The 27939-nt window shown below is 36.7% G+C and overlaps 6 protein-coding genes across 11 annotated transcripts; 2 read left to right on the top strand and 4 right to left on the bottom strand.

Annotated features, from left to right (window-relative positions):
• LOC18772536 (delta-1-pyrroline-5-carboxylate synthase) lies at positions 43–7258 on the top strand. Of its 3 annotated transcripts, XM_020566922.1 has the most exons (21): positions 43–351; positions 514–821; positions 1616–1687; positions 1804–1907; positions 2023–2125; positions 2275–2436; positions 2938–3227; positions 3524–3674; positions 3869–4033; positions 4134–4211; positions 4394–4483; positions 4795–4881; positions 5028–5114; positions 5187–5283; positions 5365–5468; positions 5576–5654; positions 5823–5973; positions 6094–6162; positions 6577–6643; positions 6722–6792; positions 6928–7258. In XM_020566922.1, exons 2-21 carry the CDS (start codon positions 762–764, stop codon positions 7007–7009), a joined length of 2169 nt encoding a protein of 722 aa, XP_020422511.1. In that variant the 5' UTR covers positions 43–351; positions 514–761; the 3' UTR covers positions 7010–7258. The 3 variants fall into 3 exon arrangements, with proteins under 3 accessions (XP_020422511.1, XP_020422510.1, XP_007208056.1); XM_020566921.1 differs by lacking the exon at positions 43–351 and having other exon boundaries at positions 399–821; XM_007207994.2 differs by lacking the exon at positions 43–351 and having other exon boundaries at positions 400–821; positions 2950–3227.
• LOC18772879 (aldo-keto reductase family 4 member C9) lies at positions 8111–10603 on the bottom strand. Of its 4 annotated transcripts, none has more exons than XM_020567425.1 (8): positions 10153–10603; positions 9757–9898; positions 9610–9660; positions 9454–9530; positions 9198–9285; positions 8797–9072; positions 8455–8700; positions 8111–8356 (listed from the first exon to the last, which is right to left on the bottom strand). In XM_020567425.1, exons 2-8 carry the CDS (start codon positions 9886–9888, stop codon positions 8270–8272), a joined length of 957 nt encoding a protein of 318 aa, XP_020423014.1. In that variant the 5' UTR covers positions 9889–9898; positions 10153–10603; the 3' UTR covers positions 8111–8269. The 4 variants fall into 4 exon arrangements, with proteins under 4 accessions (XP_020423014.1, XP_020423013.1, XP_007205574.1 ...); XM_020567424.1 differs by lacking the exon at positions 10153–10603 and adding an exon at positions 10062–10121 and having other exon boundaries at positions 9757–9983; XM_007205512.2 differs by lacking the exon at positions 10153–10603 and adding an exon at positions 10062–10121.
• Positions 10744–12216, bottom strand: LOC18772553 (uncharacterized protein At2g39795, mitochondrial). Its single transcript, XM_007205880.2, has 3 exons — positions 11807–12216; positions 11304–11620; positions 10744–11215 (listed from the first exon to the last, which is right to left on the bottom strand). The coding sequence occupies exons 1-3, from the start codon at positions 12074–12076 to the stop codon at positions 11056–11058; spliced, it is 747 nt and encodes a 248-aa protein (XP_007205942.2). The 5' UTR covers positions 12077–12216; the 3' UTR covers positions 10744–11055.
• Positions 12599–15317, bottom strand: LOC109949905 (aldo-keto reductase family 4 member C9-like). Its single transcript, XM_020566800.1, has 7 exons — positions 14980–15317; positions 14819–14869; positions 14521–14597; positions 14265–14352; positions 13605–13880; positions 13208–13456; positions 12599–12937 (listed from the first exon to the last, which is right to left on the bottom strand). The coding sequence occupies exons 1-7, from the start codon at positions 15097–15099 to the stop codon at positions 12851–12853; spliced, it is 948 nt and encodes a 315-aa protein (XP_020422389.1). The 5' UTR covers positions 15100–15317; the 3' UTR covers positions 12599–12850.
• Positions 16565–19172, bottom strand: LOC18773883 (aldo-keto reductase family 4 member C9). Its single transcript, XM_020566799.1, has 7 exons — positions 18969–19172; positions 18689–18739; positions 18307–18383; positions 18096–18183; positions 17430–17705; positions 17072–17320; positions 16565–16827 (listed from the first exon to the last, which is right to left on the bottom strand). Exons 1-7 carry the CDS (start codon positions 19086–19088, stop codon positions 16741–16743), a joined length of 948 nt encoding a protein of 315 aa, XP_020422388.1. The 5' UTR covers positions 19089–19172; the 3' UTR covers positions 16565–16740.
• On the top strand, positions 24743–27027 carry LOC18774777. The gene is made up of 5 exons (XM_020566880.1): positions 24743–24769; positions 26047–26211; positions 26348–26397; positions 26501–26598; positions 26680–27027. Coding segments are annotated over exons 1-5 (444 nt in total). The 5' UTR covers positions 24743–24767; the 3' UTR covers positions 26809–27027.

Genomic DNA, 27939 nt, shown 5'->3' with positions numbered 1-27939 from the left:
CACATCATATGATATAAAAATATAATAAGACTAGTATTATTCTTGTTTTTTGTCATCATCAAATGAACTTATTTATGTTAAATTATTATTAAGTATATAGGAAAAAAAAGAAAAAAAAAGAATTAAATGTGAATTGTATATACACCATACAATATTAGTAGAAAAACAGAGCTGATGATGTTATTTACTTCTTTCACGTAAACGACGTCCAGTCGTTCTTTGGTTTCCTTTCTTTCTTTCTTCACCCTTCACGTGACTCTCAGATACGTACCACAACCACTCACCCCACAGCGTAAAAGAAGTTCGTCCCCAGGCAATCCACGCTACGTGGAGCAGCGTCCTCGTTTTTTGGTACGGGACTTCACTCGCCAGTCGATATTTTATATTTTTGCACTTTTACTCTCTCTTTCTCTTTCTTTGTTTTGTCCTTCTTCGTCTCCCAAAGATTTATAATTCCCTTTTATTTTCATATTTAAATTGTGTTGTTTTTTCTTTTCTTTTTTCTCCTGCCAGAGTTTATAATTTATATATGGGATAGTTTCAGTCGAGTTTTGATTCTTTCATTGGCCTCTGGGCTCTGAGCCTCTTTCTCTGCCTCTCTGATTCTCTGAGCGATAGATATATAGCCTCTGGTTCTCTATTGGCGAACAAGAAAAACCCAAGAAACCAAAAACAAAAACAAAACAAAAAAAAAAAGAAAAAAACAAAAAGACTTGGTTTTCTGTGTTTTCCTGAGATCCCAAGTCGTCTTCTTTGGCAACATGGACTCTGTGGATCCTACCAGAGCTTTTGTCAATCGTGTCAAGCGTATCGTCGTTAAGGTACATCCTTCAAAACAACATAACATACATAATACATTCTCTGCACATCCTTCAATATTGCTTCTGAGTTACACAGGCACATTTATCTTTTTTGGTCTTATATTTTTTCAATGTGTTTGTAGAGAGAGTATTTAAAATATGAAAACCTGTGTTTGAGCCCAGTTTTGTGTATTTATTATTGCATTTGTTGACTGCGGGTGGAAATTCTGAACCTTTTCTTTTGGTTAATTACTCACAACTTTTTTATTCATATTTTATAGATGTTGGATATTATTTTTTCCTCTTTGGATCATGGGTTTTCGTAGAAGTGGTATTCAAAGAATCAACTTTTTGTGTACTGTACCAAACTGTGGTCAGATATGACATTATTTTGGAAAGTGCCTAATAATGTATAATTCCAGATTTGGTGATTTTTTCCCAGATTTTATGGGATAAAGTTTGTTTTTTCGGCACCATTGTGGGCTGCTGTTGATTTACAACGGGGATACCAGCCAATAATGCTGCCGCTCTTCCTTCGTGTATTGCATTTAATATTTTTTATTAGAAGGTTATTAGCTTCAGTGGACACCACTCTATTGAAAACAGAGCAACCCTTAAAACCCAACATGAGCATGTATGTTAAGCTTTTTATTAGAAGTCTTTTTCCTTTCTCTCTCTCTGTTTTCTGGGTTCGAAGTTGAGAAACAAAACTTGGGTTGCATAACTTCATCCTTTTCCATTTTTATGAAATTGGTTATTCAAGATGCTTTTGTCATATTTCCATTTTGCTGACTTGTTTGTACCGAATGTTGAAGGTGGGAACAGCTGTGGTCACTCGTGGTGATGGAAGATTAGCTTTGGGCAGACTAGGTGCTCTTTGTGAGCAGGTATATAATTGGTTCTAAAACTAGGAGGATAATTTTCCCTTTTGTTAAGTTTTAATATGGCAAGTTTTGCTATGATTTAATTGGTCTTTCTAATATTTTGAATGAAATACATGCAGCTCAAAGATATAAACGCTCAGGGGTATGAGGTTATTCTGGTGACTTCAGGAGCTGTTGGTCTTGGCCGTCAAAGGCTAAGATACAGGAGATTGGCAAACAGCAGGTTTATATTGTTTTCTTCTACAATGACATAAAATAATTATATGTTGTGTGTGCTTATTTCGGCATCAAAGTGACCAAACAAAAGTTCCTGAAAGAAGTTTGTACTTACTTCGCAGCTTCGCTGATCTCCAAAATCCACAAAATGACTTCGATGGAAAGGCTTGTGCAGCTGTCGGACAGAGCAGTCTCATGGCTCTTTATGATACCATGTTCAGCCAGGCAAGACAATAATCTTCTTGCAGTCTTATTTAGATGACTCCATCAATTAAACAGTTTTTAGTATGTCTATAATCTATTGCTTTTGCAAGTACTCTATCAGTTACGTTTTATCGTCGGCAAATGTTAATTTGGCAATCTTTAACATGCAGCTTGATGTGACTTCTTCTCAACTTCTGGTGACGGATAGTGTTTTTCGGGATGAAGCTTTCAGAAAGCAACTTTCTGAAACTGTGAAGTCATTGTTGAAGCTGAGGGTTGTTCCTATATTCAATGAAAATGATGCTGTTAGTACTAGGAAAGCTCCTTATGAGGTATGCAACTCTGCTTGTTCCTATACTTTTTCATTTGAAATTTGTGTTGATATGCGTTTTGTTTGGGGTAGCACTAAACAAATCTCATCAACTGCTTAGGGCCCGTTTGGTAAGATTTTTGTTTTTGGTTTTTGGTTTTCTGTTTTTAATTAAAGATAGAGAAGACAAAATGAGAGGATAGTGAAAAGAGGGAGGATATATATGTGAGGGAAATAGGAGATGGTGTATATGTAGAATGGTGCATAAAATAAACACTACAAGTAGATAAAATAATTTGAATAGTTCTTTTTTCCTTTTCTTTCTGAACATAGAGTTTTATACACTCTCCTTCATTTCTTCCTCACCTCTTTCATCTCTCATCTCCCTCCCAGTTCTGTGATATACATTTTCCGTCTCTCTTTGAATTCAAACAAAAAACTGAAAATAAAAAATAGAAAATGTTACCAGACGGGCACTTAATTTTCCTGTGTTCAATATATATCCGTTGCTTCTGATTGGAAGTTCTGTTTGCAGGATTCTTCTGGTATATTTTGGGACAATGACAGTTTGGCGGGTCTATTGGCTCTTGAACTAAAAGCTGACCTTCTTGTTTTACTAAGCGATGTAGAGGGCCTCTATGATGGTCCCCCTACTGACCCAAAATCAAAGTTAATCCATACATACGTCAAAGAAATACATCATGGAGAAATAACATTTGGAGACAAGTCAAGGGTGGGCAGAGGGGGTATGACAGCTAAAGTCAATGCTGCTGTTTGTGCAGCTTATGGTGGAATCCCTGTTGTTATCACTAGGTAAAGTCTATCATCATGTGCTTATTTTGATATACAACAAAGAGTTTGGATTTAAGAGGATATTTCTTTGTTGTACAACTTGCAATTTTCTGGCGTAATTCATTGGAATTTCTGATCTCTTGTCCATTTCTCATACATATGTACATAAACACATTGACCTAAGAATTATATAGCATTATAAAGAGCATATATCAACTGTTACAGGGTTTTTCTTTCTTATATTATATTATAGAAAGTTTGTTAGTTTACTAAAAATAGTTTCTTGCTTACTAAACTGGTTTCCTATTTTATTATAGTGGCTATGCCACAGACAACATAAAAAAAGTGCTTCGTGGAGACCGGATAGGTACTGTCTTTCATCAAGATGCACATTTGTGGACTCTTGTTAAAGAAGAAGGTGCACGTGATTTGGCTGTTTCGGCACGGGAATCTTCTAGACAGCTTCGAGTAATGAACTTCATATTTTACTTTTCTTTTATCAGTTGTGGAGCTTTAGGTTGCTACTATTGGTATAATTTATGCTAGAGATTAAAATATTCCTCCAGAGCTTCTATGTTCTCTGGTTTGTTTAATTTATTGGATATAGAGCAAGTGGTAAGTAGAGAGATTTATGATGCTGTGTGGAATTATTTTCATTGCAGGCTCTAGGATCTAAAGATAGGAGGAAAATTTTGCTTGACGTAGCTGATGCCTTGGTGGCAAATGAAGGTCAGATTATAGCTGAGAATGAAGCTGATATTGCTGTTGCACAGGAGAATGGATATGAAAAGGCCTTAATATCTCGTTTGGCCCTAAAGCCTGGGAAGGCATGCACTTTGCTACTTGCGTAGTTGAAATTAAAGCCTGTATCACTTGGTCTTGGATGAACACCTCCTTATTTTTTATTTAATGTGTGTCTACATACAGATCGCTGCTCTTGCAACGTCTATACGTAAGCTTGCAGACATGGAAGAGCCCATTGGCCGTGTTCTACAGAAAACAGAGGTCAGGACACCTTTCTAGTTCTTCTGATTCAGTATTAATGAACACATTATGATACCCGTTGAGAATAAGGGCACGAAACTTTTTTTCCTTCACCCATTTGAAGTATCTTGCAGTGCTGCTAATATCCGATTTTTGCCTTGGGATTCATTCCTGACACTTTTCATAACTGCTCTTCCATGCAGCTTGCAGAAGGACTTGTCTTAGAGAAAGTGTCTTGTCCTTTGGGTGTTCTTTTAGTTGTTTTTGAGTCTCGACCTGATGCCCTCGTTCAGGTATACATAAATATCCATTGTATTATATACTCCTGCATCTTTAAACATTCTGCTCATTAATGATAAGCAAAATGATTTTACATATTTTCCTGATCCATTAAGTAAACACCGAATTAGAATTTGCAGTTTTACGGTCTTGTTTTGAGTATTGACTTCCTTTTCCATTAAAGAAAACACTTTGTATATGCATGTTTCCTTTTTAGCTTCACTTGTCTTGCAATCTATGGCCCTTCAAACTTATGTTTAGATTTTTTTTTTGTGCTCCCATGGTAATTTCTCAGTTGACCAGTATTTTTCAAATGATTCAATAGATAGCTTCATTAGCAATTCAAAGTCGGAATGGTCTTCTGCTTAAAGGAGGGAAAGAGGCCAAGCGGTCGAATGCAATCTTGCACAAGGTTTGAGACTCTAGATTCTGGCCTTCTATTATTATGCCAAAATATATATATATATATATATATCCGGAGTGTTGCTGTCCCTATTTTTATGTGTTTCTAATTTGCGTTATTGTTCTGTGAGCTTAACTATTTTCTTCTTTTTGCAGGTCATCACCTCAGCAATCCCAGAAAATGTTGGTGGCAAACTTATTGGACTTGTGAATACAAGAGACGAGATTCCCGATCTGCTCAAGGTGCGCACAGAAATTTAAAACTGTTTATGGTTTTTTGATATGATGAATAGTAACGAAGTTGTTCTGTCGCAGCTGGATGATGTGATAGATCTTGTCATTCCTAGAGGCAGCAATAAGCTCGTTTCTCAAATTAAGGAGTCCACTAAGATACCAGTTCTTGGTCATGCCGGTAAGAGCATTAATGTGGGAAATGTATATTCTACCACTGCAAACTAGAGTTTCTAGTAAATTTGCTGCTTTTGATGCACAGATGGAATTTGTCATGTTTATATTGACAAGTCAGCTAATAAGGACATGGCAAAGCGCATTGTTTTGGACGCGAAAACGGATTATCCAGCTGCCTGTAATGCGATGGTAATTTCACCTTCTGCTATTATGACTGACCATTCATGTCTATTTAACTACCACGGGATTATATTTCATAAATCTGACCTGTCTTGACATAACACCCTTTTTCTCAGGAAACACTTCTTGTACACAAGGACTTGGTGACTGATGATGGTGGGTTTAAGCAGATAATTTCAGGACTCCAAGATTTAGGTACGACCCTGTGTTAATGCCTTATCTCTCAACAAGGTGTTGCGAAATATATAAAATGAGTCATATAGTAATCCGTCAGTGTTCGAAGTTTAGTTCACACAACTTGATTCTCTTTTGGTATGTAATTAGTACAAGAAACCAGGATACATGATGCCACCTTGGTTGCAGGTGTTACGTTATATGGTGGACCAAAGGCATCAACTGTGTTAAATATTCCAGAGACAAGCTCATTCCATCATGAGTACAGTTCATTGGCTTGCGCAGTTGAAATTGTTGATGATGTGACTGCCGCGATTAACCACATCCATGAACATGGAAGGTATATGTGTTTCCTATATTTTATCTTTTCTTTTTTCCCTTTTAGTTTCTGTACTGATTATTTTCTGGCGATTTCTCTAACTTTCTTGCCTCTCCTCTCCTCCCCAAATCCCTTTTGCAGTGCTCATACTGATTGCATTGTTACAGAAGATCATGAAGTTGCTGAAACTTTCCTAAGTCAAGTGGACAGGTAAGCATGTTTCATGCATGCAAAGTGCTAACATTACAAGAAGTATCATTTGCTGCCCAAGCCATATTTTCTCTCGGGAAAGAAATATCATTGCATCCACCTTTTTGAGAGCAATGTCATAGCAATTTTGGCTTTAAATATGGGTTTGGGTTTGGCTGATGCAATTAATGTTCCAGAGATGGAAAACAAATTGGCTTAAACGTCACATAACTATTAGTATTAACTAACATCTACTCTGCCTTCCACTGAAGTAGAATATAAATTCAGAACGAATTGCCCTTTTGATTATTCAAAAACATATCAATCATCCCCAAAAAAGATATTTTTCTAATAATCGAGGCACGTAAGTTAATGAGTTTACTGATAATTTCTGAATGTTGCACATCTTGATGTCTATCCTATTTACCTCGACAGCGCTGCAATCTTTCATAATGCAAGTACACGATTTTGTGATGGTGCACGCTTTGGACTTGGTGCAGAGGTAAGTCGACTCTGAATAGTTCTGGCTTCCAACATTTTATTTTCCCCCTCATTTCTCACGGGTTTGTTGGTTTGACAGGTTGGGATAAGTACGAGCAGGATTCATGCTCGAGGTCCTGTAGGAGTTGAAGGATTGTTAACAACAAGATGGTACCACAATTCTGCATTACTGTTCTCTTGAAGCTTGTTTATTGCTAGTTAACTGACTGGTGTTGCTGATATTAGAGTTTTTTCACATCAATTTTTTGGTGCATGATCATGCTTCCTTTGTGCAACAAAATGCAGGATTCTGAGAGGGAATGGGCAGGTTGTAGACAGCGATAGAGGGGTCAAGTACACCCACAAGGACCTGCTTACAAGTACCTAAACTCGCAATTATAGAGGGGAAAAGCTTTGTAGCACACAACTTACAAATGTTAACCTCTGTCATGTGTTAGTCTTAGTTTCTATTTCATGTTCCATTATAGTGTAGGAGTTCGACTGCTCCACAAAATATTCTATGTATGTGTTGTCATACAAATGAACCTTTATCCCCTTGCCAGATTTTGATCACCTGGATTATTTAAAGGGGCTTCATGAAATCATCACCTTAATTATGAATGAGCTTTCTAAAATCTTTTTGTGTTTTCTGCCTTTAATCACCTTGATTGTCAATTGTCACCTTCTTGGCATGCCAGGACATACATTCAGCAAGCAGGCACGAAATGAAAGGGCAAAGTACAACACCGGCGTCTGTATTCTGTACTGTGCTTGCTTGGCCAACCACCTCGGATAGTGGTTCTTTGATCAGTAGTACCACAAGAGCATAACGAGAAATTTTGAACTTTCTAAATGCTGAGTGTATTGATCAAATTCATGCATAAAGAACAAGAAGAAAGAAAAGAATAGAAAAGAGAAAAGACATTTATGTTTTAAGAAATCAAGGGTTTAAAAAAAAATTCAAATTAAGAGATGTATAGAATTAATGTGACTGTTTCTCTCGACCTCCCACTAGTTATCTCTCTCTTTCTTTCGTGTTTGTCTGATCCAAGACTAAAGAAAGGGTTTAACTTCAGGGTATTCTGAACTAAATTGCTAACTAAATAAAATAAAATTGTGGGTTTTGTTAGCTTGTTTAACGCTCTCTGTCAGCAATTTTTTGCCTCTCCACATGTAGGAGGAGCCATTAACTAACAACTTGCACATTTAGTGTTTTTGGCTGCCATAACAAATAACATTTTAAGCTTTTCTCAATCTGTCATTTCAAGTCCCAGTCGAGATGATATGTTTCATAAAAATTCATACATTGGACAAATGACTGAATGAGACAATTCAAGTAGAATAATTGGAGCTCAGGTTGCTCAATGTTTCTGATATAATTGAGGTGCATGTAATTGCATCGGACTAAATGTGGAAAAACTAGTTATCAGCCAAAGGTTTCACCATAGTATAGGAGAGTGTGGGAATATGATGTGAATGATTTGAATTATAAAAGCAGACAGTAATCTTACAAGGTTCATTGATACTGGTTTAAGAAAGCCAAAAACACAAGAATACAATTTCTTCCCTCTAAAATGTGGCAGAGAACGCATGAAAATCGACAAACTTCTCTGTATCAAATTGAATAAAAGAGGGCTTGATCACCGTCTCATATTTCACCATCCCACAGTTCTTGAAGACTTTTATAAGGACTAGCCGTCTCGTGGATTGCAAAATCACCCCGGAGGAGCCTTTGCTGCATAACAGAGAAGCAAGTAAATGTCAGTAAACAATTTTTATGTGATAATATGTGTGATTGTAAATATGTTTTTTAAAGCATGTATTATAACATACCTGGTGGATGCCTGAAATTTTTGAGAAGAGCTCTGGGGGAATGGACCAGTCAAATAAACTCAGATTTTCCTTGATCCTATTTTCGTTTACGCTCTTTGGAAGGACACTGTGTCCACTCTGAATACCCCAACGAAGACATACTTGCGCAGGCGACTTCTTAAGTTTTTCAGCGATTTCATTCAATATTGGTTCCTTCAGGACCTCCCCCTTCACCCAAGAGCCCGGAGAACCCAGAGGAGAATACGCCTGAAAGGAAAGAGTTTGCTATTAAATGATATAAACAAGCTCAAGCTATATAGCCTTAGTGCCCTGAAGATTAAACTTGTTGAAGTCTGAGGTTACCGATAGATGAACACCAGCGGATTTGCACAAATTGTGAAGAGCAGGTTGTTGCCACACAGGGTGGCACTCCACTTGGTTGACTGCAGGTGGAACTTTTGCATAAGAAAGGAGGTCTTGCAGCTTCTTAGATGAGAAGTTGCTCACCCCAATCGCACGTGCCTGACCAGATGCATACAGGCCCTCCATTGCATTCCATGTCTCTGAAAGGCACAATGGAGCCATGTTTTCCGGAGCCAAACCCACTGAGCCCGGCTTTGTACGAAGCGGCCAGTGTATCTGTACAAGGTCGTTTCCCAAAACCATTCCAATTTTTTCATTATATTACAGTTCCGGATGCAGGCAGAAAAAATCTTAGTCTAACAAAACCTCAAGCTTTGCTTATAAAAGAACTAGATGCATACAAGATATAGATCAATGTAGTCAAGCTGCAGGTCTTCTAGGGTCTTGCTCAGTGCCTTGGAGACATCTGCAGGGGCATGGTCGCTGCACCTGTAGAATGCCACAAATAGTTGGAAAAAAGAAGCAACATAAGCTTCCAAGGACACACTGCTCAGCCAAACCTTGTCTCTAAGCTCAGATCAAATTCTATCAGTTTCTTAGTTGTTCAGCAGCATGAGACTCAATTTGAAAAAATAAGAAAAGAGAATGAACAGATACCACAGCTTTGATGTGATAAAGAGTTCACTACGCTGCACCACCCCAGTGGAAAATAATTCCTTCAATGCCACCCCTACCTGCATCATGAGCATACTAAAGAGGAATTAAAAATATATATACACACACTCACACACACACAAAATGATAATATATTACCTCTTTTTCGTTACCGTAGATTGATGCACAGTCAATATGCCTGTAGCCATTCTGCAGAAACATGAACAATATTTTGAGCATAATTTGTTTTCTTCCCCAAAACAGGAGGCGTTAAAAGAACCAAAACTAGACATTGAGAGAATGAACCTTGACAGCAGCGATGACAGCTTGGCCGACCACACCCGGTTCAGCCTTCCATGTTCCAAGGCCAACAGATGGAATCTTAGCTCCCGTGTTTAGATCAAAATGTAAGGTTCCAGTTTTTTCTTCGTTATGCATATTCTACGAACTGATCGCGCCAACCGAAACAAGATGATGCAGCAGATTAGCTTGTTTCATTAGAAGAAGAAAAAAAAGCAGTATACCATAGTAACCTGTACATTTACATTCAGTGAATTGACTGAATATGAATTTCAAATTCTAGATGGTTGATGAACTGAAGAAGATATTACCTATTTGGATGAAATGTTGGGGAAAAACGTCAGAGATGGAAAAAATTTGTTGGATGCAGTTCAGCAATGTATTATTAATTCATTAGCTTACCAGTTTTTTTATGTCCAAAATTTTCTCGGAATTTGATTCATGAGCTATATGTGTCAAAGCCAGACTTTCACGGCAGAAAAGTTGGATCTTCCACTGCTCCCAAACCACAATATTATTATTATAAAATAATTAATAAATAAATAAAAAAGATCAAATTACAAGAAGAAAAATGCATGGTGCATTGTCTGCAAACTACAAAGTGGCATGTGGATGTGGTGCATTGGTATTTGGTACCCTCAGGAGGACCAACGCTCAGATGATTTAGTGTTAAGAATTCATGCAACCTGCTGTGCACAGCATGTCAAGGAGGAGGTTCACATTCTATATGTTAGGCCATGCCCATGACGGCCAGATTATTTGAACTATTTCAATTGAGGTTCTTTTTTTTCTTCTTCTCATTTTTCTTATATTTCAAGTGAGGCTTGCATACAAGTACAAATTCAACCTGCCAATAGCACTACCTCCAAATATCTTCATGGGAAGACCAACAAAGAAATGGGATTCCATTCCATCAGGCATCAGGAATAGAAATAGAATTGTAGCGTTCGATCAATTCGATCGATGAATTCAGGAGGATTCCAAATCATATCATACCGAGAAATGGAACTGTAGCGTTAATATTCTTAAAAAGGGAGGAAACACCATCCACACTAATTAATCATTAGAAGTAGACAATATTTGAACTAGTTCTAAACTATATAGGCCCTAACAGGGATCTCAAAGTAATTAAGCATTGTCTTACAATGCTTCATGGTTCCAATTTACTATACCTAAACTGGTTATTTTACTGCTAGTATAAATAATATGTTGTTCTCAAACTAATACAGCTCCAGACAACGAATGGTCAAAAGGAGGCACAACCTCACTATCCTTCCCCCACCATTGAAAACAGCTGTGTTTTGCTCACTGCTCAATATAACCCTTGAGGTTCTTCAACCAAAGCAGGTACTCTTTGTTGTCTTTCTTCCTCATGTAATCAGTCAAGAAGACAGTCATACTGCACTGGATCCCTCGAGGCTCGAGATACTTGTAAAAAGCATTCTGCAAGCCCTCATCCAACTCACTGTTGAAAACCAAATCACATCAGAAAACAAACAGAACCAATATATAAGAGATGAAAACATAAGTATGGTTCATTAAGACAAGCTTACTGAAATTCAGGCCCATCATACGGAAACTGTTCTGGAGAATGATCGGGATGGACGATCGATAAGCTGTCAATCGAAACCTCTTCTTCAAAACCAGTGACACCAAACTCCAATTGCATCCCATTTTCTTTGGAAATACTCACAACCATTGGAATGCCAGGGTCGTCATTCTCGTACTCGTCGCTGTCTTCGTCCGCAGGAAAAACATGAGGAGCATCAACACCCACTTGGATGGTTTCGCCTTGGAATTGTCTTTTCAGTAGAATGGTTTTTTCTCCAGGAATGTCTATTATTTCAAAAGGAAACTCATCTGGGACCTCCTAAAGTGTGAAATCAAACAAAACCCAAATTACCAAATACGGAATTACTAAATGGGTCAAGCTTGTTTCATTGAACAACCGATTAAAAATGAAAAAAGCAGGCAAATTTACAGTAAAGAACAGCATTAAGTATTAAGCAAAGAATTCTGGGAGAAAAAGAAATGGAAACTAGAATTAGATACTGACGGGAATTTTGATTTTACGCTCTTGGGCACACTTGATCGCAGACTCCAGGCCTCCGTTCAGGCTTTCATTGCCGATCACTTCCGTGGCGGTGGCGGTGGCGGTGGCCGTAGAGAATCGCCGAGTTGGAAAAGAGCTTCTCGGGCTGTGATCACCGCTGAAAGTAGGGACGGTGGAGATTGCGCCGTGAAAGGTCCTTGCTGATCCGACAGCGCGTGAGGCGAGAGCCAGTGCGGAGTAGGTATGCCTGCGAAGCATCGAGAACAGAGCCATTTGAGGTCTGGCTATGGCTGAGGAAGGGTTTAGGGTTTTGCAACTGAAACAGGGTTTTGTGCTTTGCCTGGGAGGGAAATTGCACTGTATTGTTGGGCTATGGCGTAGCAACCACGGCTCGAGTTAGAAATGGGTGGAGTAGGCTTAAGGTTGTACAAAGAGCCCAAATGAGGTTAAAAATATTCTCCATAAAATAAATGCTTTAAATAAAAATATTAATTTGTACAAATCTATCAAAAGGGACTCCGTGTCAGTTTGACATTGCTTATTTGAGGTGATAATTGATTTTTTAAAAAATTTGGGAAGTCCAGCCTGTTTGGTAAACTATGAGAAAATCACTTATTGTTAAAAATTAATGTGAGAGAAAGCCATAAGGAAAAATAACTAATGAGATGCTTTCATTTTCTGATTATACGTGAATTAATTTTAAAGAGGCATTGAGTGTAATGATTATGCGGCAATCATTTTTTGATTATATAGGAATTAGTACTAACAACACTTTTAACAAAAGTTTATCAAACGCCAAATTGTTTTCTCTCATAGCTGATTTCTCTCAAGTTTAACAAAAAGTTTATTAAATGCTAAACTGCTTTCTTTGACAGCGATTATTTTCACAGCACAACAATGCCAAACTGGCTCGAAGAAATTTAGAAGAAGAAACTAGAGGCTCGCAGAAAACCAAAAAGGGTTAAGGTTTAAGGAAATTGAGAAAATGTAGATAATAGGCTATTATTTTCACAGCACAACAATGCCAAACTGGCTTGAATTTAGAACCTAAATTTCACCATCCCACAACTCCTCAACACTCCTGTAGGGACCAAAAGTATCATGAACAAAGTTCGTCCCTCTGACCAGTCTTGCCTGCACAGTTGAAAACCAACGCAGTAGGTTAGGAGTAAACACAAAAAAGACAAGTTCTTGTAACAAAATCCCTGGACCTAATCCCAAACCAACCCCCCAAAAGAGAACTCCAGCTTGAAGATTCATCCCAAGGAAGAACACCTCTAAGTGATTCTAGAAAGTTTTAGCAGCATTCACATGTAATAATGGTGGAATGTGTTTCAAGATTTTGACAGCTGACAATAATAAGATCTTGGCAAGGGGAATACAGGAACATCAGTAACCACTTGCCTGCTCAATTTCCGAAAGCTTAGCTAACAAGTCCTCCGGGATAGACCAGCCAAAGACGTCAGAGTTCTCCTTGATCCTTGCTTCATTAGTACTCTTAGGAAGAGCACTATGACCCATTTGCAGTCCCCATCGAAGAGCAACTTGTGCAGGGGTTTTCCTTAGTTTCTCTGCGACCATGTGAAGAATCGGATTCTGAAGGACATCACCTTTGATCCATGTTGTGCCAGGAGAACCCAGTGGTGAATAGCCCTAAAAGAAAAATACATAGCAATTATTTAATTTCTAGATATCTCAGCTGCTAAGGAAAGAAACTTCTTGCCCAGTTATACACAGGTAACTATTTCAACCAAATAAGAAAATCGACATAGGAAATGTAATTCAATATGTGCATACTCACCGAAACGTGAATTCCCTTGGATTTGCAGAAAGAATGCAGCTTGGCTTGCTGCCATGAAGGATGACACTCCACTTGGACAACAGCAGGAGGAACACGTGCCACATCCAGCAAGTCAGAGAGCTTCTTTGTTGAAAAATTGCTCACACCAATAGCTCGAGCCTTACCCGAATCATAGAGAGTTTCCATGGCTCTCCAAGTGCAAGGGATATCTGGTTCAACAAGGTTTTCAGGAGCAAAACTTACTGACCCCTTCTTCAACCGAACTGGCCAATGTATCTTCAATATTTCAATTGGTCATTACTTATAGCCGAGTAATAACCCCAATATAATGGTATTAACAAATTCAAGACGATAATGCTAATTATCCACAATTCGGACCTTAATAGCTAGATGTAGGCAACATGGCCAGACTGAAAGGGATCGGGAATTTTGTAAGTAATTCCTATCAACAAGCACAAAGATGGCAAAAAGAATGTAATTCCAGTCTTCTAAAGGACTCTATTTTAGTGAACTTCTAAAAAAAAGTGCAGATTTCACCTTCAACTAGGCAATCACTATATTTATAATGATCCCCTTTGAAAGGTCTGGTATTTCATACTCTCTTGCACCAAATTCTAACAAGCATAACTGGAGAATGAGCTTTGAACAGGTAATACTTACAAGATACAAGTCAACATAATCAAGCTGCAAGTCTCGCAGAGTCCTGTCCAATGCCTCTAACACATCTTCTGGCGCATGATCGGTACACCTGCGAACCAGCTTGCTTTTAGAAAGTACAAAATGTAAAAGACTCTAAGGCTAAGATATTTAAGGCCAAAGCATAATAGAACAAGGCTCACGGCACCATCACTTCGGCATGATCAATTATAACTCATTGTACTGCCTCAATGAAATTGGCATTGAAATTGAAACAAACCAGAGTTTGGATGTGATCCACAAATCCTCGCGATTCACCACACCGTCTTCAAACAGCTTCTTCAGAACCAAACCAATCTACAAGAAATAAAAACCAAATCTTTGTCACATTTAAATCGTAGTAACTACTCAGCATCTTAAAACAAATGAGCCAAACACAAATTTTTATTATTTTTTTCCAAACAAGTATTGTAAAATAAAAGGGTAAAAGCAAAATTAAAACTTCAACTGTAATGAAGGGAAATGATATTAAAACTTCAAATTTATTTAATAATTTAGCAAAAGGCAACTGCAATTACCTCCTTCTCATTGCCATAGCGTTGAGCACAATCAATATGGCGATATCCTGCCTGCAATTAGTAGAACCCCATTTTTCAGCTGAGTGTTAGATGCTAAGTCTACCAAATCAACGGTAAAGATTACAAAAAATTCAAAGCTGGGAGTGATCAACGACGAAGACCTTGACAGCGGTGGCGACGGCGTCGCCGACGAGGCCAGGGCTTGATTGCCAGGTCCCTAACCCTAACGAAGGGATCCTCGCTCCGGTGTTTAACTCAAACGAACCAATATCGTCCGCCATTATCAATCTCTCAGAGCGACGGTGAAGAAGTAGACAGAGCAATGAAAAATGTTATTGGCGCTCTTCAACCGAAAAATGATCCAAAAGAAATCGGCCGCCTGCGCGCTAGCCGATCGGCTATACTCCTAAAGGGGGAAAAACCCAGGTATACTATTTATTTTAAAAAATTGAACAAACCGAGTCTAGCCGGGCGGCCATACTATTTCTTTTTGAAAAAAAAAAAAAAACCCAGAATCGCCGTTCGGCTATACTTTTCAAAAACTTGGGAAAACCCCGTGTAGCCGTTTGACTATAGTATTTATTCAAAAAACAATTTTTAAAAACCCTTGTATAGCCGCACGGCTAGACTATATCTTTTAAAAAATTGGAATAAACCGAGTATAGCCGCTCGGCTATACTATTTCTTTTATAAAAAATAGAAAAACCGAGTATAGCTGAACGGCTATACGATTTTTTTAAAACTTATAAAAAAAAAGTCTAGGCGCTCGGCTGTACTATTTATTTTTGAAAAATTAGGAAAGAAACCGAGAATAGTAGCACGGCTATACTGTTTATTTTAATTTTTTTTTTTTTAAACATAGGATAGCCATGCGGTAATACTATTTCTTCTAAAAAAATTGGAAAAAACCGACTATAGCCAAACGGCTATACTATTTCTTTAAAAAATATTAGAAAAAATGGAGTATAGCCGCTTGGCCATACAATTTCTTTTATTTTAAAAAAAGTACAAAACCGAGTATAGCCGCTCGGCTATACTATTTCTTTTAAAAGGGGCCAATAAAGACTCAAGTAATGGCCTAATATACTATTTAACTATACTGGGGTCCTTCGTGTTTATTTATATTTATATTTATATTTATTTTAAAATTTCCATATTTTCATTTATGGATAAGAATAGTTTTGAGCGTTATCCATTACTATTAGATCAGAGTCTCCATTATTCCCTTTTGCTTTTTTAGTTTTCCAGAGTTATTACCCGCATAAAGAATTTTTTTCATTTTTCTTGTTTAATACTTATATTATACACGTACATACATATTTTTTAATAATACTTCCATTTTCCATACACATCTTAAAGACTCAGTAACATACATGTTTTTTTAAAAACAAACGTACGATACGTGTATATTTTTCATGTTTAATACATGTGTTTTTTTACAAAATTGTCAATAATACAGGCAACATTCATGTATTATACACATAATTTTCACATATTATTGAATAAAAATAATATATATTAAAATATTATATAGTGGCTGAACTTTTCAGTTGTAACTTGCAAAAAATTTGTCAAATAAAACACTGCATATTTTATTCGCATTTTTCCCGTTTCGTATTTTACTAATTTTGAAAGAATGTGAGAGGCTAAGATTATTTCTGACTTGTTGTAACAAAATTGCATGACCATGATTTTGCAATCTCTTTGCCAACCAGAACAACAATTTCAAACAAAGATTTATGGGTATAGTAGTAAGTGGTGGTCGTATTCTTCATGTAAACAAAACACGGAGAAGTGCAAATACCATAATCAAGCAAATCGTTTTTTAGGACATAAACGATCCATACAAATCATAAAAGTTCATTTTTTTCGCGTAACAAATGCTCCTAGACTCTCTTTCACAAAAACATTCATGTGATTTTCTAGATTTCACCATCCCAGAACTCCTCTATGCTCCTGTAGGGACCAAAAGTATCATGAACATACGAGCCCCCTCTGATCAGCCTTGCCTGCACAATTGGAAATCAATGTAGTTAGGAGAAAAGACTGCATGACATCAGTGCTTGTATCAACATTATCAACAAGATGAAATCTCAAGACGTAATCCCCGGCTCCAGAAAGGCACATTTGAAGAACCATACATGGAATAATGTTGGAATGTATTTAATGGTGCTATGGCACAACTGACCATACAAAGACATCAAGGTACTGATTGCAAGGAGAATAGAGGATCAATTCCTGTAAAAAACTTACCTGCTCAATTTCAGAAAACTTGGGAAACAAGTCCTCTGGGATAGACCAGCCAAAGACATCAAGGTTCTCCTTGATCCTTGCTTCATTAGTACTCTTAGGAAGAACACTATGACCCATTTGCAGTCCCCATCTAAGAGCAACTTGTGCAGGAGTTTTGCCTAATTTCTCTGCAACAGTGAGAAGAATTGGATTCTTAAGGACTTCACTTTTAATCCATGTTGTTCCAGGAGAACCCAGTGGCGAATATCCCTGAAAGAAAAATATAAACATGCTTAAATTAAACTTTGGTCCAATTACAGACAGGTGAGTTGTCACTACTCAATACACAGACAACGTGATTCAGTATTTGCGTACTCACAGAAAGGTGAACTCCCTTGGATTTACAGAAAGAACGCAGCTTGGCCTGCTGCCATGAAGGATGACACTCCACTTGGTCAACAGCAGGAGGAATACGTGCAATATCCAGCAAATCTGACAGCTTCTTTGTAGAGAAATTGCTCACGCCAATAGCTCGAGCCTTGCCCGAATCATAGAGTGATTCCATTGCTCTCCAAGTTGCAGGGATATCTGGGTCAATAAGGTTTTCATGCTTAAAACCTACTGACCCCTTCTTCATCCTGGCTGGCCAGTGTATCTTCAAATTTTCAGCAGGCTCATTAGTTACAACTGAATAATGCCCAAATGCTATAACTAATTTAAGACAATGAGGCTAATTATCCATGATTTTAACTTGATAAGTTTTAGCAAATTCCAGGAAACATAACTAGACTGAAAGGGATCAATGAATTCAAAAGTAACTTACATATTAAAAGATGGTAAACAAATTGCCATCCCATTCCTTTAAAAGACCCTCTGCTGTATGTAAATTTTTTCTTTAAAAAAGGAAATTGCAGATTATACCCTGAACTGGGCATGGCACAGATTTATCTATACTGAATCGCTGAGAAAGATCCGATAATACATACACCCTAGTACCAAACTCTAAGAGACAAAACTTGAGAAGCTCTGAACAGGTAATACATACAAGATACAAGTCAACACAATCGAGCTGCAAGTCTCTCAAAGTCCTGTCCAATGCCTCTGGTACATCTTCTGGTGCATGATCAGTACACCTGTGGATAAACCAAACAAGGTTGGCAGCACCATCACTTTAGCATAAATTACTACTTATGCAATTCCTAATGATATGTCAATACTCAATTAAATTAGAATTAAATTTATAAGTTAGAACGAACCAGAGTTTGGAAGTAATCCACAAATCCTCACGCTTCACCACACCATCTTCAAATAGCTTCTTCAGAACAGAACCAATCTACGAGAAACAGAAACAGCATCTTTATCAAACCATATTCGGGTAACAAGTTAAACATCTTGAAAGAATGATGGAAACATAAACGATTTACATTTTTATCTACAATTGAAAACCTAAAGATGAACTTGACAATTAAACCATTATGGTAGGAGTTACTGAGAGCAATTTTCAACATGCACAAATTCATAAAGGGATTATTAAAAAAAAATAAAGATTGACAGCAATAATGAAATGAAAACTACAACTACAGTAAATTTTTCGATAACTAATTTAGTATACATAAAAAACAAACAACTATAAATTACCTCCTTCTCATTGGCATAGAGTTGAGCACAATCAATATGCCGATATCCTGCCTGCAATTAGTATAACCACATTTTTAGTCGAGTGCTAAGTTTACCGAATCAAACAGGCAATCTAAAGAGGTTTGATTTCCCCTTTTGGGAAAAGCACAAAAACATTCAAATCTTGATCTCATTTCCTGGTAACCAAACAAAGCCTTAAGCCATTTCCGGAATTTACATTTCCATAATTTTTCTTTTGTATTTTAGAGAAAATTGAACAAAGTAAGGGAAAGAGAAAGACCTTGATGGCGGCGTCGACGGCGTCGCCGACGAGGCCAGGGCTTGATTGCCAGGTCCCTAACCCTACGGAAGGGATCTTAGCTCCGGTGTTCAGCTCAAAGAAACGAATATCGTACGCCATTCTCAATTTCTCGGGAGCGAGAACGAAGTAGACAGAAGAGTGATCAAGAACAGTGAAAAGCCTCTTTGCGCTCTTTATATAGGAAAGAGCGGGAGAGAATCAGAATTTATTTTATTTTATTACAAAATCAGATGGTTGTTGTCTAGAGAATGCAAAACGTCATCGTTGACGACCGTTTGATAAGGGACGAAAGTGGACTTTTTCCTTCTTCTTTTTTCTTTATTATTTTATTTTCCGACTGGTTAGTAGTGCTCCACTAGTCCTGGAATAATATCTCGCATCAGATGGCAGGGGGAGATCTGAGCCGTTGATATGGTATTTGCCAACTTTTTTTGCCGTTGATCTTACCATGTCTTAGAGTGGCCAACAGTATGACACTTGGTTGGTGGAGTTTTTATTTATTTTTTGGTTGGTGGAGTTTCTATTTTTTATTTTTGATTGGTGGAGTTTTTATTTATTTTTTGGTTGGTGGAGTTACGAATCAGTTATTTCTTGCTTTTTATGGGAGTTAAAAAATATCTACTCTTTAATATCATTTGTGTAGTGTGTATAAGTTTAGTATGTTATCACCCCTCTTAATAAGAAAGGTCCTCAAACAAAAAAAAAAAAAAAAATTTGCCTACCTTTTAACTTCCATATCCGTAACACATTGATAACACATGTGTGAGTGAGAAATTTTGCTCTTAGTTGTAGTTTAGCTATTGCTTGTATTTTTTTATATTTAAAAAGTGTACCTTTTTGCAATAGAAAAACAATAATGGTACACATCAAATTTTTTTTAATTGCAAGTGAATATTTTATTAATAAGAGTGCATGATGAATATTTTGGAGTGCAAATAATAAATTAACAAAAAATAAAAAACCTAAATTCTTTATTGAAAAAATTACATCAATGAATACAAGAATAGAATGGACGTTCTTGATGTAAATTGTTGACAAATTGCACACCATCCCTCTAGTGCATTCTATAATTTGATGATAGGACACCACTTTTATGATCAGGCCTTTATACTTATGCATAAAGCACTAGTAATTTTGAAATAAGGAGGAAAGCATCAGAAATTGATTGTCTTCTATGTTGAGCTAAAAACAAGCAGGTGAAGGAGATTCAACATGCAACAATTCCACCTCTCACATCACTATATACTCATCACTTAGATTTTAATGGCAGAATCAATCTTTCATACAATTCTAGTTTTGGTGCGGTTGCACTTGCACATTTGGAGCCACGTGTCAACACTTGTATTTTTGAAAAAAATTTCAAAACTGAGTATAGCCGCGCGGCTATACTATTTTTAATATAAAAAAAGTCCCCCAACCATTTGGCGCCACGTGTCAACACTTGTCTTTTTAAAAAATATTTCAAAACTGAGTACAGCCGTGCGGCCATACTATTTTTTATTACAAAAAAGACTCCAGCCATGTGGCGCCACGTGTCAGCACATGTCTTTTAAAAAAAAATAAAAAACATGGAGTATAGCCGTGCGGCTGTACACCTTTTTTTGTCAAAAAAAAGAAAAAAGAAGAACCAAAGCATATATTAATCTTCCTCTATTTGATGTTTTAATACAATTTTTATTCCATATGTTATTCTTATTCAATAATATGTGAGAATTATGTGTATAATACGTGGATTTGTGTATGACACTGAAAATTTTGTAAAAAGTACGTGAAAATTTTAACTTAAATAATTAGCAAATTGGTTTCACTTTGAATTTGTGTGTGGTACCGAATTTTTTTAAAAAAATACGGGTATAAAACACTAGAACTATTGTATGTTTGCTTTTTAAAGAAAACATGAGACGTGTATCGACCACAAATGTATTGTTGAAAAATACGTACCTACGTACGTGTATATAAATGTGAATACATATGTAAAAGACTATAGTCGCTCGTCTATACAATTTATTAAATTCAATTTTAAATATTAAAAAAAAAAAACTAGTAACGCCTATCGCCTATACTATATATTTTTTTTATTTTAAAAAACTGAGTATAGCCGGGCGGCTATACTGTTTTAAGTATAAAAAAGTTCTTACAACCATTTGGAGCCACGTGTCAACACTTGTCTTTTTTAAAAAAATTTCAAAACTGTGTATAGCCGCGCGACTATACTATTTTTAATATAAAAAAGTTCCCCCAACCATTTGGCGCCACTTGTCAACACTTGTGTTTTTAAAAAATATTTCAAAACTGAGTATAGCCGTGCGGCTATACTAATTTTAATATAAAAAAGATCCCCCAACCATTTGGAGCCACGTGTGAACACATGTCTTTTTTAAAAAAATTTCAAAACTGGGTATAGCCGGGCGGCTATACTATTTTTAATATAAAAAAGTTCCCCCAACCATTTGGCGCCACGTGTCAACACTTGGGTTTTTAAAAAATATTTCAAAACTGAGTATCGCCGTGCGGCTATACTATTTTTAATTAAAAAAATGACTCCAGCCATGTGGCGCCACGTGTCAGCACATGTCTTTAAAAAAAAAAAAGAGTATAGCCGTGCGGCTGTGGACCTTTAAAAAAATAATAATAATAAAGAAGAACCAAAGTAGATATTAATCTTCCTCCATTTGATGTTTTAATACAATTTTTATTCCATATGTTATTCTTATTCAATAATATGTGAGAATTATTTGTATAATACGTGAATTTGTGTGTGACACTGAAAATTTGGTAAAATGTACGTGAAACTTTTAATTTAAATAATTAGCTAATTGGTTTTAATTTGAATTTGTGTGTGTTACCGAAAATTTTGTAAAAAATACGTGTATAAAACGCTAGAAAAACGACTATTGTATGTTTGCTTTTTAAAGAAAACGTGAGATGTGTATTGACCACGAATGTATTGTTGAAAAATACGTACCTATGTACGTGTATATATATGTGAATACATACATAAAAGACTATAGTCGCACGTCTTTACTATTTATTAAATTCAATTTTAAAACAAAAAAAAAAACTAGTAACGCCTATCGCCTATACTTTATATATTTTTTTAATTTTAAAAAACTGAGTATAGCCGGGCGGCTACACGGTTTTAAGTATAAAAAAGTTCCTCCAACCATTTGGAACCACGTGTCAACAAATGTCTTTTTAAAAAATATTTCCAAACTGAGTATAGCCGTGCGGCTATACTATTTTTAATATAAAAAGATCCCCCAACCATTTGGAGCCACGTGTCAACACATGTCTTTCAAAAAAAATTCAAAACTGAGTATCGCCGCGCGGCTATACTATTTATAATATAAAAACTTTTCCCCAACCATTTGGCGCCACGTCTCAAAACTTGTGTTTTTTAAAAAATATTTCAAAACTGAGTATAGCCGTGCGGCTATACTATTTTTAATATAAAAAAGATCCCCCAACCATTTGGAGCCACGTGTCAACACATGTCTTTTTAAAAAAAATTTCAAAAGTGAGTATAGCAGCGCGGCCATACTATTTTTAATATGTCGACACTCGTGTTTTGAAAAAATATTTCAAAATTGAGTATAGCCGTGTGGCTATACTATTTTGAATATAAAAAAGGCCCTCAACCATTTGGCGCCACGTGTCAACACTTGTCTTTTAAAAAAATATTTCCACACTGAGTATAGCCGCGCGGCTATACTATTTTTAATATAAAAAAGATCCCCCAACCGTTTGGAGCCACGTGTCAACACATGTCTTTTAAAAAAATTAAAAACTGAGTATAGCCGTGCGGCTATACTATTTATAATATAAAAAAGTTCCCCCAACCATTTGGCGCCACGTGTCAAAACTTGCGTTTTTAAAAAATATTTCAAAACTGAGTATAGCCGCGCGGCTATACTATTTTTAATATAAAAAAGGTCGCCCAACCATTTGGAGCCACGTGTCAACACTTATCTTTTTAAAAAAAATTTCAGAAGTGCGTATAGCCGCGCGGCCATACTATTTTTAATATCAAAAAGTTCCCCCAACCATTTGGAGCCATGTGTCAACACATGTCTTTTTAAAAAAAAATTCAAAACTGAGTAGAGCCGTACGGCTACACTATTTTTAATAGAAAAAAGGTCCCCCAACCATTTGGCGCCACTTATCAACACTTGTGTTTTTAAAAAATAATTCAAAACGGCGTGCGGCTATACTATTTTTAATACAAAAAAGGTCCCCCAACCATTTGGCGCCACGTGTCAACACATGTCTTTAAAAAAAATTTCCAAGCTGAGTATAGCCGCGCGGCTATACTATCCCCCAATCATTTGGAGCCACGTGTCAACACATGCCTTTTTTAAAAAATTCAAAAATGAGTAGAGCCGCCCGGCTATACTATTTTTAATATGAAAAAGGTCCCCCAACCATTTGGAGCCACGTGTCAACACATGTCTTTTTAAAAAAAATTTCAAAACTGAGTAGAGCCGCGCGGCTATACTATTTTAATATAAAAAAGGTCCCCCAACCATTTGGAGCCACGTGTCAACACATGTCTTTTTTAAAAAAATTTCAAAACTGAGTAGAGCCGCGCGGCTATACTATTTTAATATAAAAAGGTCCTCCAACCATTTGGCGCCACGTGTCAACACTTGTGTTTTTAAGAAAATATTTCAAAACTGAGTATAGCCGAGCGGCTATACTATTTTTAATATAAAAAAGGTCCCCCAACCATTTGGCGCCACGTGTCAACACATGTCTTTTTTTAAAAAATTTCAAAACTGAGTATCGTCGTGCGGCGATACGATTTTTCATATAAAAAAGTTCCCCCATCCATTTTGCTCCACGTGTCAACACTTGTCTTTTTAAAATATGTTTCCAAACTGAGTATAGACTAGGGGTGGGCGCGGTCCGGTTCGGTCCGGTTCTCACCTCAAACCGGAACTGAAACCGGTATTATTTAACCGGTCCGGTTTAGGAAAAAAAATTTCAAAAACCGGCCGGTTCGGTTCTAACCGGTTCCGGTCCGGTTCTGACCGGTTCCGGTTTTGAACCGGATTATTAATTTTTTAATTTTTTAATTTTTTTAAAAAAAAAATTTTTTTTTTTTATTTTTTTTTATAAAAAAATATAATAAATAACTTATTTTTTTAGCTTAAAAATGAACAAATAATCCAATTCATACATTTAGAAATTTTTTGAAGTTGAACTTGGAAAATTAGTGATTATAAAAGTTAAAATATGGCATTAGATTTTAAAATTTTGTAAAAATATAAATATAAAATATATGACCGGTCCGGTTCGGTCCGGTCCGGTGCGGAGAGATGTAAAACCGGAACCGGAACCGGTTGGAACCGGTTCGGTCCGGTTTCGGTCCGGTTTGTTGACTTTTTTGGTCAACCGGTTTTTTTTCCGGTTTTTTTTCACCGGTTAGGTTCGGTGTTCCGGTTTTCCGGTCCCGATGCCCACCCCTAGTATAGACGTGCGGGCCTGGGCTCCTCGCTGGAAACAAGTTTTTTAAACACTTGGCTATACCACGTGTCAACACTTGTCTTTTTGAACACTTGGCTATACCAAGTTGCTAGGGCCCACCTTGCGCCCGGGCCTGGGCTCCTCGCTGGAAACAAGTTTTTGTTTTTTTCTCCCCCCAGCCTTGGGCTCAGCTCCTTGCTGGAGTTGCTCTTAGATTGGTGATGTTCCCTCATCTTGATGTAGGTTGACACTACCATTACACGGTTTACAATTTGCTTTGAGATTATCAGTTCTTGTTGGAGAAGTTCTGTCATGTACGTTAGAGCAACTCCACCCATTTGCCTCTTGCCATGGCAAGGGGGGAGCTAGTGCAGTCACTATTCACGTGAATAGTGGTTGCCCTTGCAAATAGTATTGTCTGTTTCCACTCATTGTCATGGCAAAGGGCAATTATATTCATTTTTTTGTTTTTTTCACAAATTTGTTTACCTAAACAATTAATTTGGATAATATTTTCGGATAATATTTTTGCGTTTGTACGTGTCAATATTTATTATAAAATTCATATCTCAATCGGATAAAATTTTGGTATTTATAGAAGAAAAAAATCAGTAATTTTTTGGTATCATTTTTTTATTGCACAAAAATTGGCTGCCGTTGGATTGGAGAAAAAAATCTAATCGAAGAGCCCAGAGCACGACACGTGGACTTTAGCGGCACTGTAGCAGTACTGTAGTGTTGACGTCAGCACCAAAACGAAGGCTGGAGCTCGGGCCAACCCAGGTTGCTGGGTCCCACCTTGCGCCTGGGCTTGGGCTCCTCGCTGGAAACAGATTTTGGCATTTTTTTTCCCCCAGCCCGAGGAGAAATTATACTGTGATACGGTACTACCACGTGGCAGTGCCATGTGGTAGTACGGACTAATAAAATTATGATATCTGGCATTACTGTTATTAGAGAGAGAGAGAGGAGTTTCATTAGAACACTGTTAATGTTGTTTACTCTCTTTCTCTCTTTTTTATTTTATTTTTATATTTCTTTCAAAGCAAATAACCCTAACACGTGAATTGTCATTGGAGTCTGCACCAACATTCATAAAATACTTCTGCAGCCAAGAAAAGGAGACGCCCCAAAAAAATAAAGGACTAGCCTCTGCCAAAAATGGATAATGGTAAATCAAATCAATCAAACAATCCTTTACTTTATACAGCTTTTTTTCCCCCCTTATTTCTGCATGTTGTTTCCGATTGCAGGCTATAATGAAACTCTTCTCTCTCTCTACTAACAGTAATGCCAGATGTCATAATTTTATTAGTCCGTACTACCACATGGCACTGCCACGTGGTAGTACCGTATCACAGTATAATTTCTCCAGCCCGAGGCTCTGTCATGCCGCTGGAGTTGCTCTTAGATGTGCTCATCTTCGAATTTGTAGGTAAAAGAAGTATATTTCAATTATGCAAACTGATGGACTCGTATTCCATAGAGTCTATGAATAGCTTCTTTTAGTTTTAGTTCAGATTGGATTCTGTTTTACTCAATGCAAATAATTCATTGCTTTTAATTACAACTCATTGTTTCATTCTTTTAGGTTCTCGTGGTTGAGCTTCATTTTTGCATTTGTCAGCCTGGCAGCTCGAGTACAGAAAACACTGCAAGGTTCATCTGACGATATTGGATGGTTGCCGCGCGCTCTTGGCATGCCTGGTGTGGAGGATGGTACAGCAAGATTCTTGGAATTGCTTGCAGGAATAAGGTAAGAAGCTAATATAATAGCTCCACTGCACTAGATGGTTGGACCTGTTCAATAACTGTGTTCAATTTTGTTATCATATCTGTTTAATCTATTCTGGTATATTCCTAGTGCTTGTATGTCATGCTATATACTTCAGGAATGGGGAGCACACATTGCCTAGCTCATTTGTCTATCTGCTTATTCCGGGTAAAGAAAATTTATTTTTCTCTTTTGGACTTTGTTCTTCTCCCCTGTTCAATCGACATTTAGTGTTGTGGCACCTATAGTTATGGGAACTTTGATTTTCCAGGCCTCTATGGCAATCACGGCATCGTATACTTTGTTGGAACAAAGAAATTCTTTTCAAAGATGGATCTAGCTCGTCATATTGAAAAAATTCAGAGTGAGGTAATGAGTCATTACTCTGTGATCATTGCTGTGAGTTTTGTGAAATTTGTCTTCCCTTTTCATATGTTTTCTTTGATGAAGGCATCTGTTGAGCACAATGCATGGGAACTCAAGCAATATATTGAGGAGTTTTACTGGGAATCCGGTAAGCGTGTGATGCTGCTGGGCAAAGCAAGGAAGGTGAGAAGCCTGTATTCCAACGAAGTATAATGCCGACAAAGCTTATGCATGATACATTCATTGCTTTTTTCTTTCCTTCTTTATTTTAGCTCGCGCATCTTGTTCCATTACACATAGATTGAGTTAGGAGCAAAATCTTTATGAAATACAGTTACCTAACAATCACGTTTATTCCACAATACCAAAAATCCTTTTCTCATGAAACTAAAATGTACATAAATGTTGGATGAAAAACCGTATCATTTCTAGTTCCCAACTATCTGTTTAAATTCGTTTTCCCAACGTAAATGTTATACTGCATTTGTCTCATGAGAATCCAATGCATTTTCATAACACCCAATGCTACTTGACCTTTTACATTCTATAAAAAATTTGTATTGTACATAAATATGAAAATATTGGAGGAAACTAAAACATCATTCCTCATAATGTGGATGACTATATATGTAAATCAATGAAAATTAATTTTCCTTTTGGAATAAAAAATATTAGTTTTTCAGTCAAAAAACAAACAATAGTAATATTGTAAGCCTTGTATTGGAGGATTTTCTAATTTCAATTGTTTGGAATCCTATGAAAAAAGGATATCACTTCGTGTTTGAGGGCAACATGCTCAATGAGGAGTGGTAATTTTTCTCGTAGAAGAAGAATAACGAAAACTAAAAGAATCCAAATGTTGTGAGATGATTAAATGGTCAGTAAATACTGTGGAGAGAGAAAGAAAGGTGTTACAATTTCCATTTTAAAATCTTTGTATTTCATTGACCAATAATGATAAATTTTTTTGTATTTTTTGTTGAGAATTATCTGAGTAATGGAAACTAACCCACTTTTGTTCCAGTTGATTATAAAGTTCAAAAAGAAAAAATTTCTTAAAATTTTAATACAGAAGAAAATCTATTGCATGTGAATGAAACATTGGCTTAAGTTCGTGTCTACATTAACTTAAGGAGAAAAGATATTGATGCAAAAAGCAGATTTCGTATTAACACCTGAGATTAACTAAAGAGTAGAGAAAATAAATGAGTAATTGTGTTTGTCAACAACTTTAGAAGAAAAAAGGGATAAAACAGTCTAGACACGAACCAACCAAAGCAACTAAAATCTTTTGCTGAATTCCTCATTGTCTGATCTCGACCTTTTTCCCGATGGTGCTGCGTT

Source organism: Prunus persica, chromosome G6 (assembly GCF_000346465.2).
Source record: "Prunus persica cultivar Lovell chromosome G6, Prunus_persica_NCBIv2, whole genome shotgun sequence".
Lineage (NCBI taxonomy): Eukaryota > Viridiplantae > Streptophyta > Magnoliopsida > Rosales > Rosaceae > Prunus > Prunus persica.
This window is presented reverse-complemented; position numbering and strand designations above follow the sequence as displayed.

Excerpts from the sequence above, each read along its gene's own strand:
- LOC18772536 (XM_020566922.1), top strand. The coding sequence starts at position 762 with ATGGACTCTGTGGATCCTACCAGAGCTTTTGTCAATCGTGTCAAGCGT. Across the intron at positions 2,126-2,274 it reads ATGATACCATGTTCAGCCAG|CTTGATGTGACTTCTTCTCA; the intron begins GCAAGACAATAA and ends TTTAACATGCAG. Across the intron at positions 4,212-4,393 it reads GTGTTCTACAGAAAACAGAG|CTTGCAGAAGGACTTGTCTT; the intron begins GTCAGGACACCT and ends TCTTCCATGCAG.
- LOC18772879 (XM_020567425.1), bottom strand. The coding sequence starts at position 9,888 with ATGCATAACGAAGAAAAAACTGGAACCTTACATTTTGATCTAAACACG. Across the intron at positions 9,073-9,197 it reads ACTACATTGATCTATATCTT|ATACACTGGCCGCTTCGTAC; the intron begins GTATGCATCTAG and ends GACCTTGTACAG. Across the intron at positions 8,357-8,454 it reads AAATTTCAGGCATCCACCAG|CAAAGGCTCCTCCGGGGTGA; the intron begins GTATGTTATAAT and ends TCTGTTATGCAG.
- LOC18772553 (XM_007205880.2), bottom strand. The coding sequence starts at position 12,076 with ATGGCTCTGTTCTCGATGCTTCGCAGGCATACCTACTCCGCACTGGCT. Across the intron at positions 11,621-11,806 it reads AGCGTAAAATCAAAATTCCC|GAGGTCCCAGATGAGTTTCC; the intron begins GTCAGTATCTAA and ends TTCACACTTTAG. Across the intron at positions 11,216-11,303 it reads TATGATGGGCCTGAATTTCA|TGAGTTGGATGAGGGCTTGC; the intron begins GTAAGCTTGTCT and ends GGTTTTCAACAG.
- LOC109949905 (XM_020566800.1), bottom strand. The coding sequence starts at position 15,099 with ATGGCGGACGATATTGGTTCGTTTGAGTTAAACACCGGAGCGAGGATC. Across the intron at positions 14,870-14,979 it reads CCGTCGCCACCGCTGTCAAG|GCAGGATATCGCCATATTGA; the intron begins GTCTTCGTCGTT and ends TACTAATTGCAG. Across the intron at positions 13,457-13,604 it reads CCAAGGGAATTCACGTTTCG|GGCTATTCACCACTGGGTTC; the intron begins GTGAGTATGCAC and ends TTTTTCTTTTAG.
- LOC18773883 (XM_020566799.1), bottom strand. The coding sequence starts at position 19,088 with ATGGCGTACGATATTCGTTTCTTTGAGCTGAACACCGGAGCTAAGATC. Across the intron at positions 18,384-18,688 it reads TCTATGCCAATGAGAAGGAG|ATTGGTTCTGTTCTGAAGAA; the intron begins GTAATTTATAGT and ends TGTTTCTCGTAG. Across the intron at positions 17,321-17,429 it reads CCAAGGGAGTTCACCTTTCT|GGATATTCGCCACTGGGTTC; the intron begins GTGAGTACGCAA and ends TTTTTCTTTCAG.
- LOC18774777 (XM_020566880.1), top strand. Across the intron at positions 26,398-26,500 it reads TGTCTATCTGCTTATTCCGG|GCCTCTATGGCAATCACGGC; the intron begins GTAAAGAAAATT and ends TTGATTTTCCAG. Across the intron at positions 26,599-26,679 it reads TTGAAAAAATTCAGAGTGAG|GCATCTGTTGAGCACAATGC; the intron begins GTAATGAGTCAT and ends TCTTTGATGAAG.